The 14,599-nt window shown below is 47.6% G+C and overlaps 1 protein-coding gene across 1 annotated transcript in view; it reads left to right on the plus strand.

Annotated features, from left to right (window-relative positions):
• The first annotated feature begins 2,033 nt into the window (after window positions 1-2,033).
• The window catches only part of PEDS1 (plasmanylethanolamine desaturase 1), a 39,097-nt gene continuing 26,531 nt past the window's right edge, over window positions 2,034-14,599 (plus strand). Inside the window, 2 exon segments of the mRNA XM_048819734.2 lie at window positions 2,034-2,564; window positions 12,498-12,617. Coding sequence (XP_048675691.2) covers window positions 2,060-2,564; window positions 12,498-12,617 — 625 coding nt within the window. The 5' untranslated portion in view covers window positions 2,034-2,059.

The raw sequence follows: 14,599 nt of genomic DNA on the forward strand, positions 1-14,599 counted from the left end.
CCATGGAGCCTGGCTGCCATAAGATACTTCCTGAGGTGTGCCCTGCTGTACTCATCCCCCTTGGGCACGTGCCTCTCAGCTCCCTGGCCATCTGGTCACAGCCTGGAGACCTACCATTGCAGCTGTGTAGCTCTCCCCACACCCCCTACGTGCAGAGCAGAACCGCCCCTTGCTCCCCTTGGCTGCCCGGCCCCAGCCCCATGGCTTCCGGGCTCTTGGTCACACAACCGGAACTCTGAGCTTGGCCATGTGAGCCCAGTGCCCAGCCCAGGCACTGGAGGCAGTTGGCTGCTGGCAGGGTGGACTTGCTCCTGTCAGCTCCGGAAACCAAAGCTGTGAGAACAGAGCAACCCCTAGGGTTGCCATATTTCAAATTCCCAAATAGAGGATACTGCCGGGGAGAGGGGGAGGAGGAGCCAGGCAGGCACTTGAAGGGTTTCAGAGGGGTGTCTGTGTACTGGGGGGGGGGTTATTTGGGGCATAGGTGCCGACTCCATGGGTGCTCCGGGCCTGGAGCACCCACGGGGAAAAATTGGTGGGTGCTCTGCACCCACCGGCAGGTCCCCAACCCGCCCCCACACCCCAGCTCACCTCCACCTCTGCTCCGCCTCCTCCCCTGAGCGCGCTGCTGCGTCCTGCTTCTCCCCACTTCCTCCCAGCACTTGTGCCATAAAACAGGGAGGAGGAGGAATGCAGCATGCTTGGGAAGAGGTGCGGCCTGGGTGGGGATTTGGGGAGGGGTCCAATAGGGACAGGGAGGGGGCAGAGTTGGGGCGGGGCAGGGGGCGGGCATGAGCACCCACCAGCACCAAGGAAAGTTGGCACCTGTGATTTGGGGAGTGCTGGAGGGGATATTTGGATGGCACCTGAGGGTGTACCTGCGGCAGGGATACCGACTGGAGGTGGGCTGCCAGTGCTGGGAAGGATGGGCTGGCTTAACAGGGGAGCCCCAGATGCACATACAGTGTCCCCTCCCATTCCCCATCCCCTTCTCTTCCCCATCCCATCCCCCTTTGCCATGGTCTCCTGCCCCATCCCCCTTCCTCTTCCTCATTACTCTATCCCATCCCCCTTCCTGGCCCACTTCTTCTTTCCCTCACCTCACCCCCTTTCCCCCATGGCCCTGGCCCTGCCCTCCCAATGGGCACTCACCCTTGTATAGAAAACAGGATGCTTGCCATATAGCAGGGGTGGCCAAACTGTGGCTTGCGAGCCACATGTGGCTCCTTTACCATTAAAGTGTGGCTTGCAGAGCCCTGCCTGTCCTCCCCACCTACCAGACTGGGGCAGGGATGCTCAGGACCTCTGCTTTGCAGCGGGGTGGTGCAGTAAGGGCTTCTGCTCAGCAGGGAGGGGGAGTCTCGGGGATTCAGCCCTGCGGGGTGCATCTGCGCAGGCTCAGGGCTTCAACAAGAGCGGGGCTGAAGGCCCAAGTCCTGTCAGGTGCACCCTGGGTCTCAAACTTCTGAAGATTGTCGTATGTGGCTTAGAGGGTCAGTAAGTTTGGCCAGCCCTGCCATATAGGGTACCCAGCAAACAGAGAAGGGGAAGACAATCAGCACCAGGAGACAGTGTCCAACTGCAAAAGTATTGGCAGGAGAACAAGCAACTCTATACCATCCCCTCCACTGGCCTCTTTATGGGGAGTGAGGGGTGAGGCAATGCCACCCCTGCCCCAAACTACGCCCATTCCATGGACTCTGGCTTATGCTGCTGGGCCCAGTCCTGCGGGGGGGTGGAGGGGGGGCGACGCCACTGGGCCCTATCCTGCGCTGCCCCATTTTTGCACCCCGGACCACTCTGCACCCTGGGCAGCTGCCCCTCTCACCCGTTACAGCCCTGTGCGGCCCCGCTCCTGTTAATACAGCTGGCAGAGGTGCTGCTCCATATACGAAAACCCTCCCCATTAATGCAGCTATGCAATGGTGCAGCTTCTCCAAATGTGCTCCTTTCACCCTGTTAGTACAGCTGGGAGAGGGGCTGCTGCAGATGTGAAACCCCGCCCCATCACGGCATCCGGGCAATGGCGCTTCTCCAGATGTGATACTCCCCGCCGTTAATGCAGCGAGCAGAAGATGTGCTCCAGATGCGAAGGCCTCTGCTGTCTTGCCATTGGCTGAGGCATAGCAACCGCTGGTTTCCATTGGCCGAAAGGCGGTGCGGGAGCGGAGGTGATTGGACGAGCGGTGCTCCCACCTCTCTGGCCGGCGACTCCGGGCAGGCAAGTAAGTGCGGCTGGGGCCGGCTGGTGTCGATGCTCGTGGCGTGAGCGCTCGCGCTGGGCGGTTCCCCCGGCTCTGGAGCCCTGTTGGCCGGGCCGCAGCCCGAAGGCGACGCGCTGCCTCAGGCCGGGGCGCGGGAGCAGCAGGCGGCGGCGGCGGCGGAGCGGAGAGGCCGGGCCATGGCGAGCGGCGGGGCCGAGTGCGCCCGGCTCCAGGCGAACGGGGCGGGCACGGAGCTGGAGGCCGAGGCTGTCTACACGCAGGAGGAGTCCGAGAGCAGCAGCCGGCGCTGGGGAGCCCAGCACGTCGGGGCGCGGGAGCTGGCGGAGCTCTACTCCCCAGGTGCGCGGGGCGACCGGGCAGGGGCTCTGCCCCGCTGAGTGGGGGGCGCCGTGGGGTGGGGGAACGGGAGGGTATGGGGGGGCGGGGGAGTTGGGGAATGGGGGGGGGGGGCTCTGCTCTGCTCTGCTCTGGCGGTTGTATAATGGGAGCGGGGTGGGGGAAGTTCTACTCTGGGAGGTGTGGGGAAGGCAGTCCTGGGCTTCCCCAAGTGATGTCCAGGCAGGAAAACACCCTCCCCCGTGGGGCAAAGCTACAACTTCAAGCCTCCTCCCCTAGGCCAGGCAGATGTTGGAGGGAGCAGCCTCAGTTGTGCCTGCCCCCCACAGAGTTGAGTGGGGGTTTCTTTCCCCCTTGGATCAAGCAGGTCACTATGTATGAACCCTTCGTTCCCTGGGCTAGGGCATAAGCCCCCAGGCTGGTAGCATTCATCTGAAGGGACTTGTCCAAGGGCTCTGACTTCTCAGTTTGAGACCTGAGGTGGAAGCCCTATGGCCTTGATGCCTTTGTAGCCAGACAGGGAATTTTGCTTGACGTGAATCCCATGGGGATGGGATGTGGGAGGAGGGCCGGGCCTGGCCTGGCCCCTCATGCTCTCTGTGGAGCAGCTGATGATTTGAGCTGAACTTAACATGTCAGGATTGAGGAGTGTGTCTGAGTGGAGGGTGATGCTGAAACCAGGCTGCCACTTGTCAGTTTTCTTGTAATTCACACAGCAGGGCAAGGAAGTATGCTCCATAGGGGCCATGGCCATGTGGCATACAACTAGTCAAGTCAAATCACAGGTTAGGGCGTTTGGACCAGAAATAGTCCAGTGACTGAGGTCCGTAACCGTTGTGGAATAGACAGTTGGGCGTGTGGGGCAGTAAGCGAGGTAGTCTGGGACCCATGGTGGGAGAAGAACAGATGCTTGTGTAGAGAGGCAGTCTGAGGAAAGTGCAGTGACAGCAACAGGGCCTTTGAGGAGACCAAGAGGGAGACAGGCAGGAAGGAAAAGTTATTAGGAAGCTGGATAATGATGAGGGTTTGGGAAGAAAAAGCAAGTGGAAGGGAGGCAACAGAAGACTGCAGAGTCAGGGTGGGAGCCTGAGAGATCCACTTTCCAAAGCTAAGTGAGCTTTAGGCTATTTCCTTACTGCCTGGAAAGGCAAAACATCGCCTTCCTTGGCTCCAGACAGCAAGGCCTGTGCATGCCAAGAGAGGTGAGGGATGCAGCATGCGGCAAATCAGCTACCTGGCTTAGTTCTCTTCTGTCAGCCTTTTCCCTCTGCAGACCTGGGAGACCCATCCTTTTATTCTTCAGACTACTAGCACAACCCCCCAAACCCCTCAAGATCTAGACATGGAAGTTTCTGTGAACTTCCCATATCAAAGGGCTTTTGTGTCATCTTTCTTGGGAACACTGTGAAACGGCAATGTCCCACACTTGGTATCTGTGTTCAGTGTGATGTGTGTCTTGTGAAGATATCTGGAATGAACTCATCTGAAGCAGAACTGCAATAATATACACTTAATGAGGCACTCCATGGTTTTTCTGTACTCTTTAGATGAATTTTAATTGTTTGAATTTATTATTTTTATCAGTAATATCCAGCACTCACGTATCAGTTTTCAAGCAGAGATTGCAAAGCACTTTAAAAAGATAGTTGGCTATATCCCTATTTTACAGACAGGGAAAGTGAGTTATGGAGAAGTTAAACGACTTGCTGTCTAGGCCAGACAGTTGAGTCAGGCAGACTGGAATCCAAGTCCCCTGACTCCAGCCCAGTGTTCCAGCCCTGAGAGAGTGCAGCCTTCCCTGTTGCCTAGCAAGAGAAACTATTTCCCTTCCCTCGCCCCAGTCTTGTAGTTCAAGTCTTGTTTCTGGGCAAGGCAGTACCAACAGAAATATTCATGGCATTGGCATGTACTAGTGATATAGTGCTTTGAGATTGGGGTGGGAGGGTTAATTTTTTTCATACCCGTTTTCAAACTTTGCTGCACGTCATTATTTTTAGCCCTAACCATCAATGTGCAATCATGCAGTGGAAATAGCTGCAGAAACTCATCCTAATACCCCTTTCTATGAGTGGAAAAATATATTCTTTCTTTGGAATAAAGGGTAGAGAGTAATTTTTGATGCCTTTGTCATTTCCAACCGATTCCTCCTGAGATGAGAGCGTAAATCTTCAGAAAGAGAAAAAATACATATTTCAGCACTTCGTGAAACTGTGCCTATTATTGCTGTTTCCAACAAAACAGCCATTAACGACAGTTCAGCTAAAACAACTTAGCTCACAGATTGGAGGTGGTTAAGAAAAATAAGCTTCACACACAGGCAGAACATGAATATCTGTGAATGCATTTAAGTTGCTTAGCTTTTCAGTTTTCTGGATTGTTTATTTCAAGTGACATACCCACTTGAACTTCAGGTTTCAGAGGAACAGCCGTGTTAGTCTGTATTCGCAAAAAGAAAAGGAGTACTTGTGGCACCTTAGAGACTAACCAATTTATTTGAGCATGAGCTTTCGTGAGCTACAGCTCACTTCATCAGATGTTTACCGTGGAAACTGCAGCAGACTTTATATACACACAGAGAATATGAAACAATACCTCCTCCCACCCCACTGTCCTGCTGGTAATAGCTTATCTAAAGTGATCAACAGGTGGGCCATTTCCAGCACAAATCCAGGTTTTCTCACCCTCCACCCCCCACACAAATTCACTCTCCTGCTGGTGCTAGCCCATCCAAAGTGACAACTCTTTACATAATCAAGTAGGGCTATTTCCTGCATAGATCAAGGTTTTCTCACATCCCCCCCACCCCCATACACACACAAACTCACTCTCCTGCTGGTAATAGCTCATCTAAACTGACCACTCTCCAAGTTTAAATCCAAGTTAAACTAGAACATCTGGGGGGGGGGGGTAGGAAAAAACAAGAAGAAACAGGCTACCTTGCATAATGACTTAGCCACTCCCAGTCTCTATTTAAGCCTAAATTAATAGTATCCAATTTGCAAATGAATTCCAATTCAGCAGTTTCTCGCTGGAGTCTGGATTTGAAGTTTTTTTGTTTTAAGATAGCGACCTTCATGTCTGTGATTGCGTGACCAGAGAGATTGAAGTGTTCTCCGACTGGTTTATGAATGTTATAATTCTTGACATCTGATTTGTGTCCATTTATTCTTTTACGTAGAGACTGTCCAGTTTGACCAATGTACATGGCAGAGGGGCATTGCTGGCACATGATGGCATATATCACATTGGTGGATGTGCAGGTGAACGAGCCTCTGATAGTGTGGCTGATGTTATTAGGCCCTGTGATGGTGTCCCCTGAATAGATATGTGGGCACAATTGGCAACGGGCTTTGTTGCAAGGATAAGTTCCTGGGTTAGTGGTTCTGTTGTGTGGTATGTGGTTGTTGGTGAGTATTTGCTTCAGGTTGCGGGGCTGTCTGTAGGCAAGGACTGGCCTGTCTCCCAAGACTTGTGAGAGTGTTGGGTCATCCTTCAGGATAGGTTGTAGATCCTTAATAATGCGTTGGAGGGGTTTTAGTTGGGGGCTGAAGGTGACCGCTAGTGGCGTTCTGTTGTTTTCTTTGTTAGGCCTGTCCTGTAGTAGGTAACTTCTGGGAACTCTTCTGGCTCTATCAATCTGTTTCTTTACTTCTGCAGGTGGGTATTGTAGTTGTAAGAAAGCTTGACAGAGATCTTGTAGGTGTTTGTCTCTGTCTGAGGGGTTGGAGCAAATGCGGTTGTATCGCAGAGCTTGGCTGTAGACGATGGATCGTGTGGTGTGGTCAGGGTGAAAGCTGGAGGCATGCAGGTAGGAATAGCGGTCAGTAGGTTTCCGGTATAGGGTGGTGTTTATGTGGCCATTGTTTATTAGCACTGTAGTGTCCAGGAAGTGGATCTCTTGTGTGGACTGGACCAGGCTGAGGTTGGTGGTGGGATGGAAATTGTTGAAATCGTGGTGGAATTCCTCAAGGGCTTCTTTTCCATGGGTCCAGATGATGAAGATGTCATCAATATAGCGCAAGTAGAGTAGGGGCTTTAGGGGACGAGAGCTGAGGAAGCGTTGTTCTAAATCAGCCATAAAAATGTTGGCATACTGTGGGGCCATGCGGGTACCCATAGCAGTGCCGCTGATCTGAAGGTATACATTGTCCCCAAATGTGAAATAGTTATGGGTAAGGACATAACTATTTCACATTTGGGGACAATGTATACCTTCAGATCAGCGGCACTGCTATGGGTACCCGCATGGCCCCACAGTATGCCAACATTTTTATGGCTGATTTAGAACAACGCTTCCTCAGCTCTCGTCCCCTAAAGCCCCTACTCTACTTGCGCTATATTGATGACATCTTCATCATCTGGACCCATGGAAAAGAAGCCCTTGAGGAATTCCACCACGATTTCAACAATTTCCATCCCACCACCAACCTCAGCCTGGTCCAGTCCACACAAGAGATCCACTTCCTGGACACTACAGTGCTAATAAACAATGGCCACATAAACACCACCCTATACCGGAAACCTACTGACCGCTATTCCTACCTGCATGCCTCCAGCTTTCACCCTGACCACACCACACGATCCATCGTCTACAGCCAAGCTCTGCGATACAACCGCATTTGCTCCAACCCCTCAGACAGAGACAAACACCTACAAGATCTCTGTCAAGCTTTCTTACAACTACAATACCCACCTGCAGAAGTAAAGAAACAGATTGATAGAGCCAGAAGAGTTCCCAGAAGTTACCTACTACAGGACAGGCCTAACAAAGAAAACAACAGAACGCCACTAGCGGTCACCTTCAGCCCCCAACTAAAACCCCTCCAACGCATTATTAAGGATCTACAACCTATCCTGAAGGATGACCCAACACTCTCACAAGTCTTGGGAGACAGGCCAGTCCTTGCCTACAGACAGCCCCGCAACCTGAAGCAAATACTCACCAACAACCACATACCACACAACAGAACCACTAACCCAGGAACTTATCCTTGCAACAAAGCCCGTTGCCAATTGTGCCCACATATCTATTCAGGGGACACCATCACAGGGCCTAATAACATCAGCCACACTATCAGAGGCTCGTTCACCTGCACATCCACCAATGTGATATATGCCATCATGTGCCAGCAATGCCCCTCTGCCATGTACATTGGTCAAACTGGACAGTCTCTACGTAAAAGAATAAATGGACACAAATCAGATGTCAAGAATTATAACATTCATAAACCAGTCGGAGAACACTTCAATCTCTCTGGTCACGCAATCACAGACATGAAGGTCGCTATCTTAAAACAAAAAAACTTCAAATCCAGACTCCAGCGAGAAACTGCTGAATTGGAATTCATTTGCAAATTGGATACTATTAATTTAGGCTTAAATAGAGACTGGGAGTGGCTAAGTCATTATGCAAGGTAGCCTGTTTCTTCTTGTTTTTTCCTACCCCCCCCCCCCAGATGTTCTAGTTTAACTTGGATTTAAACTTGGAGAGTGGTCAGTTTAGATGAGCTATTACCAGCAGGAGAGTGAGTTTGTGTGTGTATGGGGGTGGGGGGGATGTGAGAAAACCTTGATCTATGCAGGAAATAGCCCTACTTGATTATGTAAAGAGTTGTCACTTTGGATGGGCTAGCACCAGCAGGAGAGTGAATTTGTGTGGGGGGTGGAGGGTGAGAAAACCTGGATTTGTGCTGGAAATGGCCCACCTGTTGATCACTTTAGATAAGCTATTACCAGCAGGACAGTGGGGTGGGAGGAGGTATTGTTTCATATTCTCTGTGTGTATATAAAGTCTGCTGCAGTTTCCACGGTAAACATCTGATGAAGTGAGCTGTAGCTCACGAAAGCTCATGCTCAAATAAATTGGTTAGTCTCTAAGGTGCCACAAGTACTCCTTTTCTTTCCACTTGAACTTGTTTCTGTACATTGGTCACACCACAGCTGTGCTGAAAGATCAGGTATCTGTCAGGTATTTGTCATACCATCAATCCAAGTATGCTAACCTAACCCCAGCAATGACTGCCTAGGCTTCAAAGAAAGGTGGTCAATAACTTACCTTGCTGACTTTGTCATGATTTATAGCAGAATAACTTCTTCCTTACCTCTCTAGTGGTCTGTTTACTCTCTGAAGTATGAGACTGCTACCTTTACCTTCAGCTACAGATAAAAACTAGGGAGCAGTGCATATTGTGGATTTTGTAGGGGGTTTTATACCAATAACTCACTAATGCTAGTAGGAATTAAATGTGTGAACCCTTTATGCACTGGTGGGAACACACTGCAAGTTCCATAAGTAAGCATATTCTGATACTTCAGGGGTCCAAATATGAAGCTAGAGTAATGACTTTGTGGGAGAATGACAGAGTGTCTACATGGAGAAACTTACTGGTGTAACTATACTGTTATAACTTCACAAGTAGACATTTTTATTCTGGAATAAGAGTGCCTTTTTCCAGTACAGTGTATGTCACTTTGGCTTATTTCCATAATCCTTTTTCAAAATAGTATTTTGTATTTTGTTGATCCTCTCTGTTTGGCAACTGTTAAAGTTCAAGTGTTCCATAAATATCAGGTGATCAGTGCTGACTTGCACTCTTGCAGTTGATTGACCAGTCTGGCTAAGATTAGGGCCATATTCCTGGTTTCAGATGTCAATAAGAAGAAAGTGGTCTCAGTATCCCTGATATGCAGAGTTACAGGGTTCTATTCACACACCCTGGGACATGAGTAGAAGTGCCTTGGTGTTTCCCACATTATCAACTAATTGCTCCTTGTGGACCTCTCAAGTTAGCTCTTCTAATCAGGGTGCCGCTTCTCCTTGCAGAATGTGGGTGTTAATTAACTTTAACTTTGGGTACCTTGGAGGCCTTTTTAGAGCAGCCTACCATATTGTTGCCTTCTGCCTCTTTGAAAACCTGTTCTTTTTGGTGTTCCTTTAATCACTTTTGCTCTTCTTACAAAGTCATCTGCTATCCCAGGATCCAGCTATACAATTTAGATGTGTCCAGCCTTCTCAGAACAAAATTCTGCATTGGTGAGATTAGAACATGTTTACCTCTTAAAATTCTTATTCCTATCCAGTTCTATGTCTGACTTACTAAAGCAATGCTTTCTGGGCATGCCATGTTACTCAGCCTACTGGAGAATAACAAAATGCCCTGCTTATTGTACCAGACCCTTGATCACCATGATTTTCTTTCGCTCCTCCATGTACAGCTCGGCAAGGTTTTCCTTAACACTTGGAAACAGGTATTCAACATATGTTAGCACTGATTGACTGTCTTCTACGCTACAAAAAGTATCCCTTACTGGTGGTTGATATCTGAAACATTTGAACTGGTGCTGAACATGATTTAACTGTAAAAGTAGTTAGTGGCTAACCATGTTCAGCACCTTTTCAGAAAAGAGTTAACTTCTGATAACTCGTACTTGACAATGCTTACAGTTAAACTGTGTTCAGCACCAGATCAGCTCTGTTGCTGCTGACACCTGTTCTCATCAGTGAGAGAGAGAGTTGCTAGAGCAGATGAAATCTAAGAAGGGGGAGTGATTGGGACTTCTCACATCTGATAGAAAATTCATGACCAGTAACCTCATCAACTGTTGTTCTTACTGGCCATTTTAAAAGATTGTAAATTCACTTTTTTATTTTGTCCGAGGAAGGAAAGGCATGTCAGTGTCTCACTGTATTAAACATAAGTATTTCTTGATTAGCTAGTAGTGGATGCTTTCTAGGTCTTGATTGCCCACGAATCAGAACCTTCCTAGAGTGTAAGTCTATCCTGAAACACATGCTTCCTCTTTGTAAAGGCAAGGAGTGAGCATTTGTTGTAATGTGAAGAACTGTAGCAAGATTCAAATGAAATGACTGATTTTTAGACCGCATTTTCATGTGTCTTCACAAGTGTCTGAGTATCTTGTCACAGCTGTATGCACTGTTATTTCACAGTACAGTAGAACCTTAGAGTTATGAACATCCGGAGAGTGGAGGTTGTTCATAACTGAAATGTTCGTAACTCTGAACAAAACATTATGGTTGTTCTTTCAAAAGTTTACAACTGAACGTTGACTTAATACAGCTTTGAAACTTTACTATGCAGAAGAAAAATTCTGCTTTCCCTTTGTTTTTTTAGTAGTTTACATTTAACACAGTACTGTACTTTGCTTTTTTTTTTTTTTTTCTCCTGTCTCTGCTGCTGCTGCCTGATTGTGTACTTCCAGCCAGTGATGAGCTGCCAAAATCTTAACAACCGGTTCCCTCCTCACCCCACGAGGGGGTCGTTGCCCATCCCCACCTCCCGAGACTCCTGCCCCATCCACCCACCTCCCCTGTCCCCTGACTGCCCCCAGAACCGGGTTACCTGCTGTGGTGCGGGTGGCTGTCCTCGCGACCCCCTCCCCCTGCCGCCCCAGCTCACCCCCGCCTCCCTGGGCCTGAGTGCGAAGCTTCTCAGCCCACCCTGGCTTCCCGCGTGAACAGCTGATTCATGGGAAGCTGGGGGCGGGAGGGAGAAGCAGAGTGTGGCGGTGTGTTCAGAGGAGGAAGCGGAGCGGAGGTGAGCTGGGGCCGGGGGCAGGGTGGGAGCTGCCGGTGGGTGCTCTGCACCCACCAAATTTTCCCCTTGGGTGCTCCAGGGCTGGAGCACCCATGGAGTCAGCACCCAAGGTGCCACTTTTTTGGCCAGTTAAATTTAGAAGCCCTTTTAGAACCGGTTGTCCCTCGTGGAACAACCGGTTCTATAAGGGCTTCTAAATTTAACAACCGGTTTGTGCGAACCGGCTCCAGCTCACCACTGCTTCCAGCTCCAAATGAGGTGTGTGGTTGACTGTTTGTAACTCTGAGGTTCTACTGTATACAAAGTTCTGCATGCAACTGGGAGTCAAGATTCCTGGGCTCTATTCCCAGCTCTGTCACAGACCCACCTTGGTTAAGCAATTTAACCTGTCTAACACTCTGAGGATTATCATACCTCATAGGCATTCACTAGTGGGGGGGGGGGGGAAGGGTGTTCTTAATTTGAGATGGCTAACTTGAGGTAAAATCCTAAGGAAGATTAGGCAATTTGTCATTTTCACACAAGTTAGCAGGCTGAGTTAAAGGTTGTCAGGGAGAGTAGTCAGTATTGTTTTCACACAAGTTAGCAAGTAATATTAAACTCCCTTGTTTTAACTAACTCAAGTTAAGGGTTTTTTTTTCCTAGTGAAGATAAGACCTTGAAGGCTTGGGGGGTTAATGCCTAAAGAGCTTTGAGAGCCACATAAAGATGTTATGAAAGCAGCTCTGAGGGGACACAGGAATACCAGAGAACACATTTTCTTTTTCACTCATGTACTTGTTTGAATATGCTGAATTAAACATATAAAAACATTTTTTGTTCATTTCCCTAATACAATGGAAGCTTTTCATGATCAGTTTTAAAATCGCCTCTACCTGGATATGGGGGACAAAGGGTACTTCAGTCACTATATCTGAGACTCATAAGACTGAAAGGTAAGAAGCCTGCTGAAGGAAAATCAGCACTTTGAGGTTGAACTTCACTCCTGCTGACAATAGTGAAAATGTGCCATTATCAGTGAAGTGGCATGCTGCTTCCTGTTGCTGCATAGAAAAGGTATGGCAGCTACAAAAGCAAGACCAAAGCTGCTGAAGGGCATGACAGTGAATACTGCAAGAAGGAAACTGAAATCTGTGCTAAAAGATGTTTTTTCTGTCTTTGATTTTTTTTTTTAAATAATGGTGCATAGCAGAGGAGTGTCTCTGACATGAGACAAAATATACTGTTCCCACCACTAAATAAGTTTCTGCCTCATTATTTCTAAACAACATGAAAGAGGAGAAACTGAGCAAATCATACAGGCAATAGATTACTTTCGTACCTTGGCTTTTAATACTAAGTGTTTCAAATATTACTGTTTGTGCCCTCTTTTATTCAACAGGGAAAAGACTGCAAGAATGGATCAGTGTCATCTTATGCTTCTGTCTGATCTCTTTCAACTTCTACAATCTCCTCTCCTACTTGAGCCTGGACCATACTCTCTCAGTTATTGTTGGGATATGTAAGTAGAAGCTATTCACAAGATAGTAATTGAATTGTAATAACATAAGTGTTCATCTTTCCCTGGTTAACGAAATTCATTTTGTGAAGCTGGAAGTATATGCATGATCATAAGCATTTGTTCAGATGCTTGTCTCATAATTTGAGGAAATGAGTAATGAGTATCTGCAACTAAATACTCAGTGTAGGGTGCAACTTCAAATTTGAAGTTCATCACTCTTCTGGCTGTCGTTCCAACCATTTCTGTGCTCTTGTCTCATAGATAAAATGGCTTTGCTTTGTAGAATAATGCTCACTTCTGTATGTGCTTTTCATCAGTGGACCTCAAAGAATTTTACAAAGGAGGTCAGAAGGATCACTAATTGTTCTGATATTTTTCCCCTGTTTTTTTAATTCCTTTGAAATAATTACATGAGAATTGTTCAAAAGATAAATAGGTGAGTTACAAAATTGTTATGGAAATGTGTCCATTAAATAAATGCCTGCTATAGAAAGTCTTTAGAATTGCACCGTAAGGGTGAGTACAAAGAAAGATCTTGGTTCTGAATTATCAGACATCTGTATAATTTGGGCTTTTGGAGATATACGCTCTTCCTTAGTATGTCTGATTATATTACAAATGTCTTTATTTCCACATGTCAGGAGTATCAGAATCTGACCTGGCCTTCACCTTCAAAATGTTAACTCTGTCATTTAACTGAGATTGCAGGTCTTTTCTGCTATCTCCTTGTTGTAAGTAATCCATAAAGAAGTGACTTTTGATCAGTTATTAGTCTGTTGGGCTGGAAACCAATAAATGCAAATTGGAAAGATAAAGTAAACAGCTCAGATTGCCAGACAAAATCTGTTCTCTTCCCAATTTGCATTTATGGGTTTCCAGATTGCCAGGGACAGTCTGGTCCCTTTGCCTCACTCTGATGGTACAAAGGGGTTGAAAGCTGCCTCGAATGCTTGAGCAGAGAGGTGCTTCTGCTTGAGGGAATGCATAGCAGGCTCCTACTCTGTTCCCTTGTCCCTGCACTGAAATAGGGTGTAAGTGTTGGGAGAGAAGGCTTGTGGCTGAAGCGTTGTTGCATCCTGATATTATCAGCAGAAATGGAGGGTTCTTTGGCTGCTCTGAATTATACTGGAGCCTGAGAATCAGGGAGCCAAATTCTTTCCTCCTGTGGCGCGCTCCTCCCACAGGCATCACCGCAGAGAATCTGACCTAATCACTTTCTGTACCTATTGTGGATTAGTTCAGGAATTTCTGGGGAAAATTTGTGTTTGGAACTACTAATTGCCTTTTTTCCAGACTTTCATCATTCACATTTTATCACATGATGTTACACAAGTGACAGTGATGCTTATCCCCCTTACTAAAGTGCTCTGAGATCTACTGGCAAAACTTGTACACTTCGTTTTATTTTCTGTTACAATTATCAATACAATTTTACTGATAAATAGTGGAGCGATTCAAAGGGGAAAAGGAATTATGAAAAAACCCACTATTCATAGATTCATAGATACTAAGGTCCGAAGGGACCATTATGATCATCTAGTCCGCCTCCTGCACAACGCAGGCCACAGACTCTCACCCACCCACTCCTGCAAAAAACCTCACTTATGTCTGAGCTATTGAAGTCCTCAAATTGTGGTTTTAAAGACTTCAAGGAGCAGAGAATCCTCCAGCAAGTGACCCATGCTACAGAGGAAGGCGAAAAACCTCCTGGGCGTCTTCCAATCTGCCCTGGAGGAAAATTCCTTCCTGACCCAAATATGACGATCAGCTAAACCCTGAGCATATGGGCAAGATTCACCAGCCAGATACCCAGGAGGGAATTTTCTGTAGTAACTCAGATCCCACCCCATCTAACATCCCATCACAGGCCATTAGGCCTATTTACCATGAATATTTAAGTGTGAATCCTCAAATTGGGGGGGAAAAACTACCAAATTAGTTACTAAAAATAGTAGGGAAAGAGAATACAGTATGGAAGGGTG

Source organism: Caretta caretta, chromosome 13 (assembly GCF_965140235.1).
Source record: "Caretta caretta isolate rCarCar2 chromosome 13, rCarCar1.hap1, whole genome shotgun sequence".
NCBI lineage: Eukaryota > Metazoa > Chordata > Testudines > Cheloniidae > Caretta > Caretta caretta.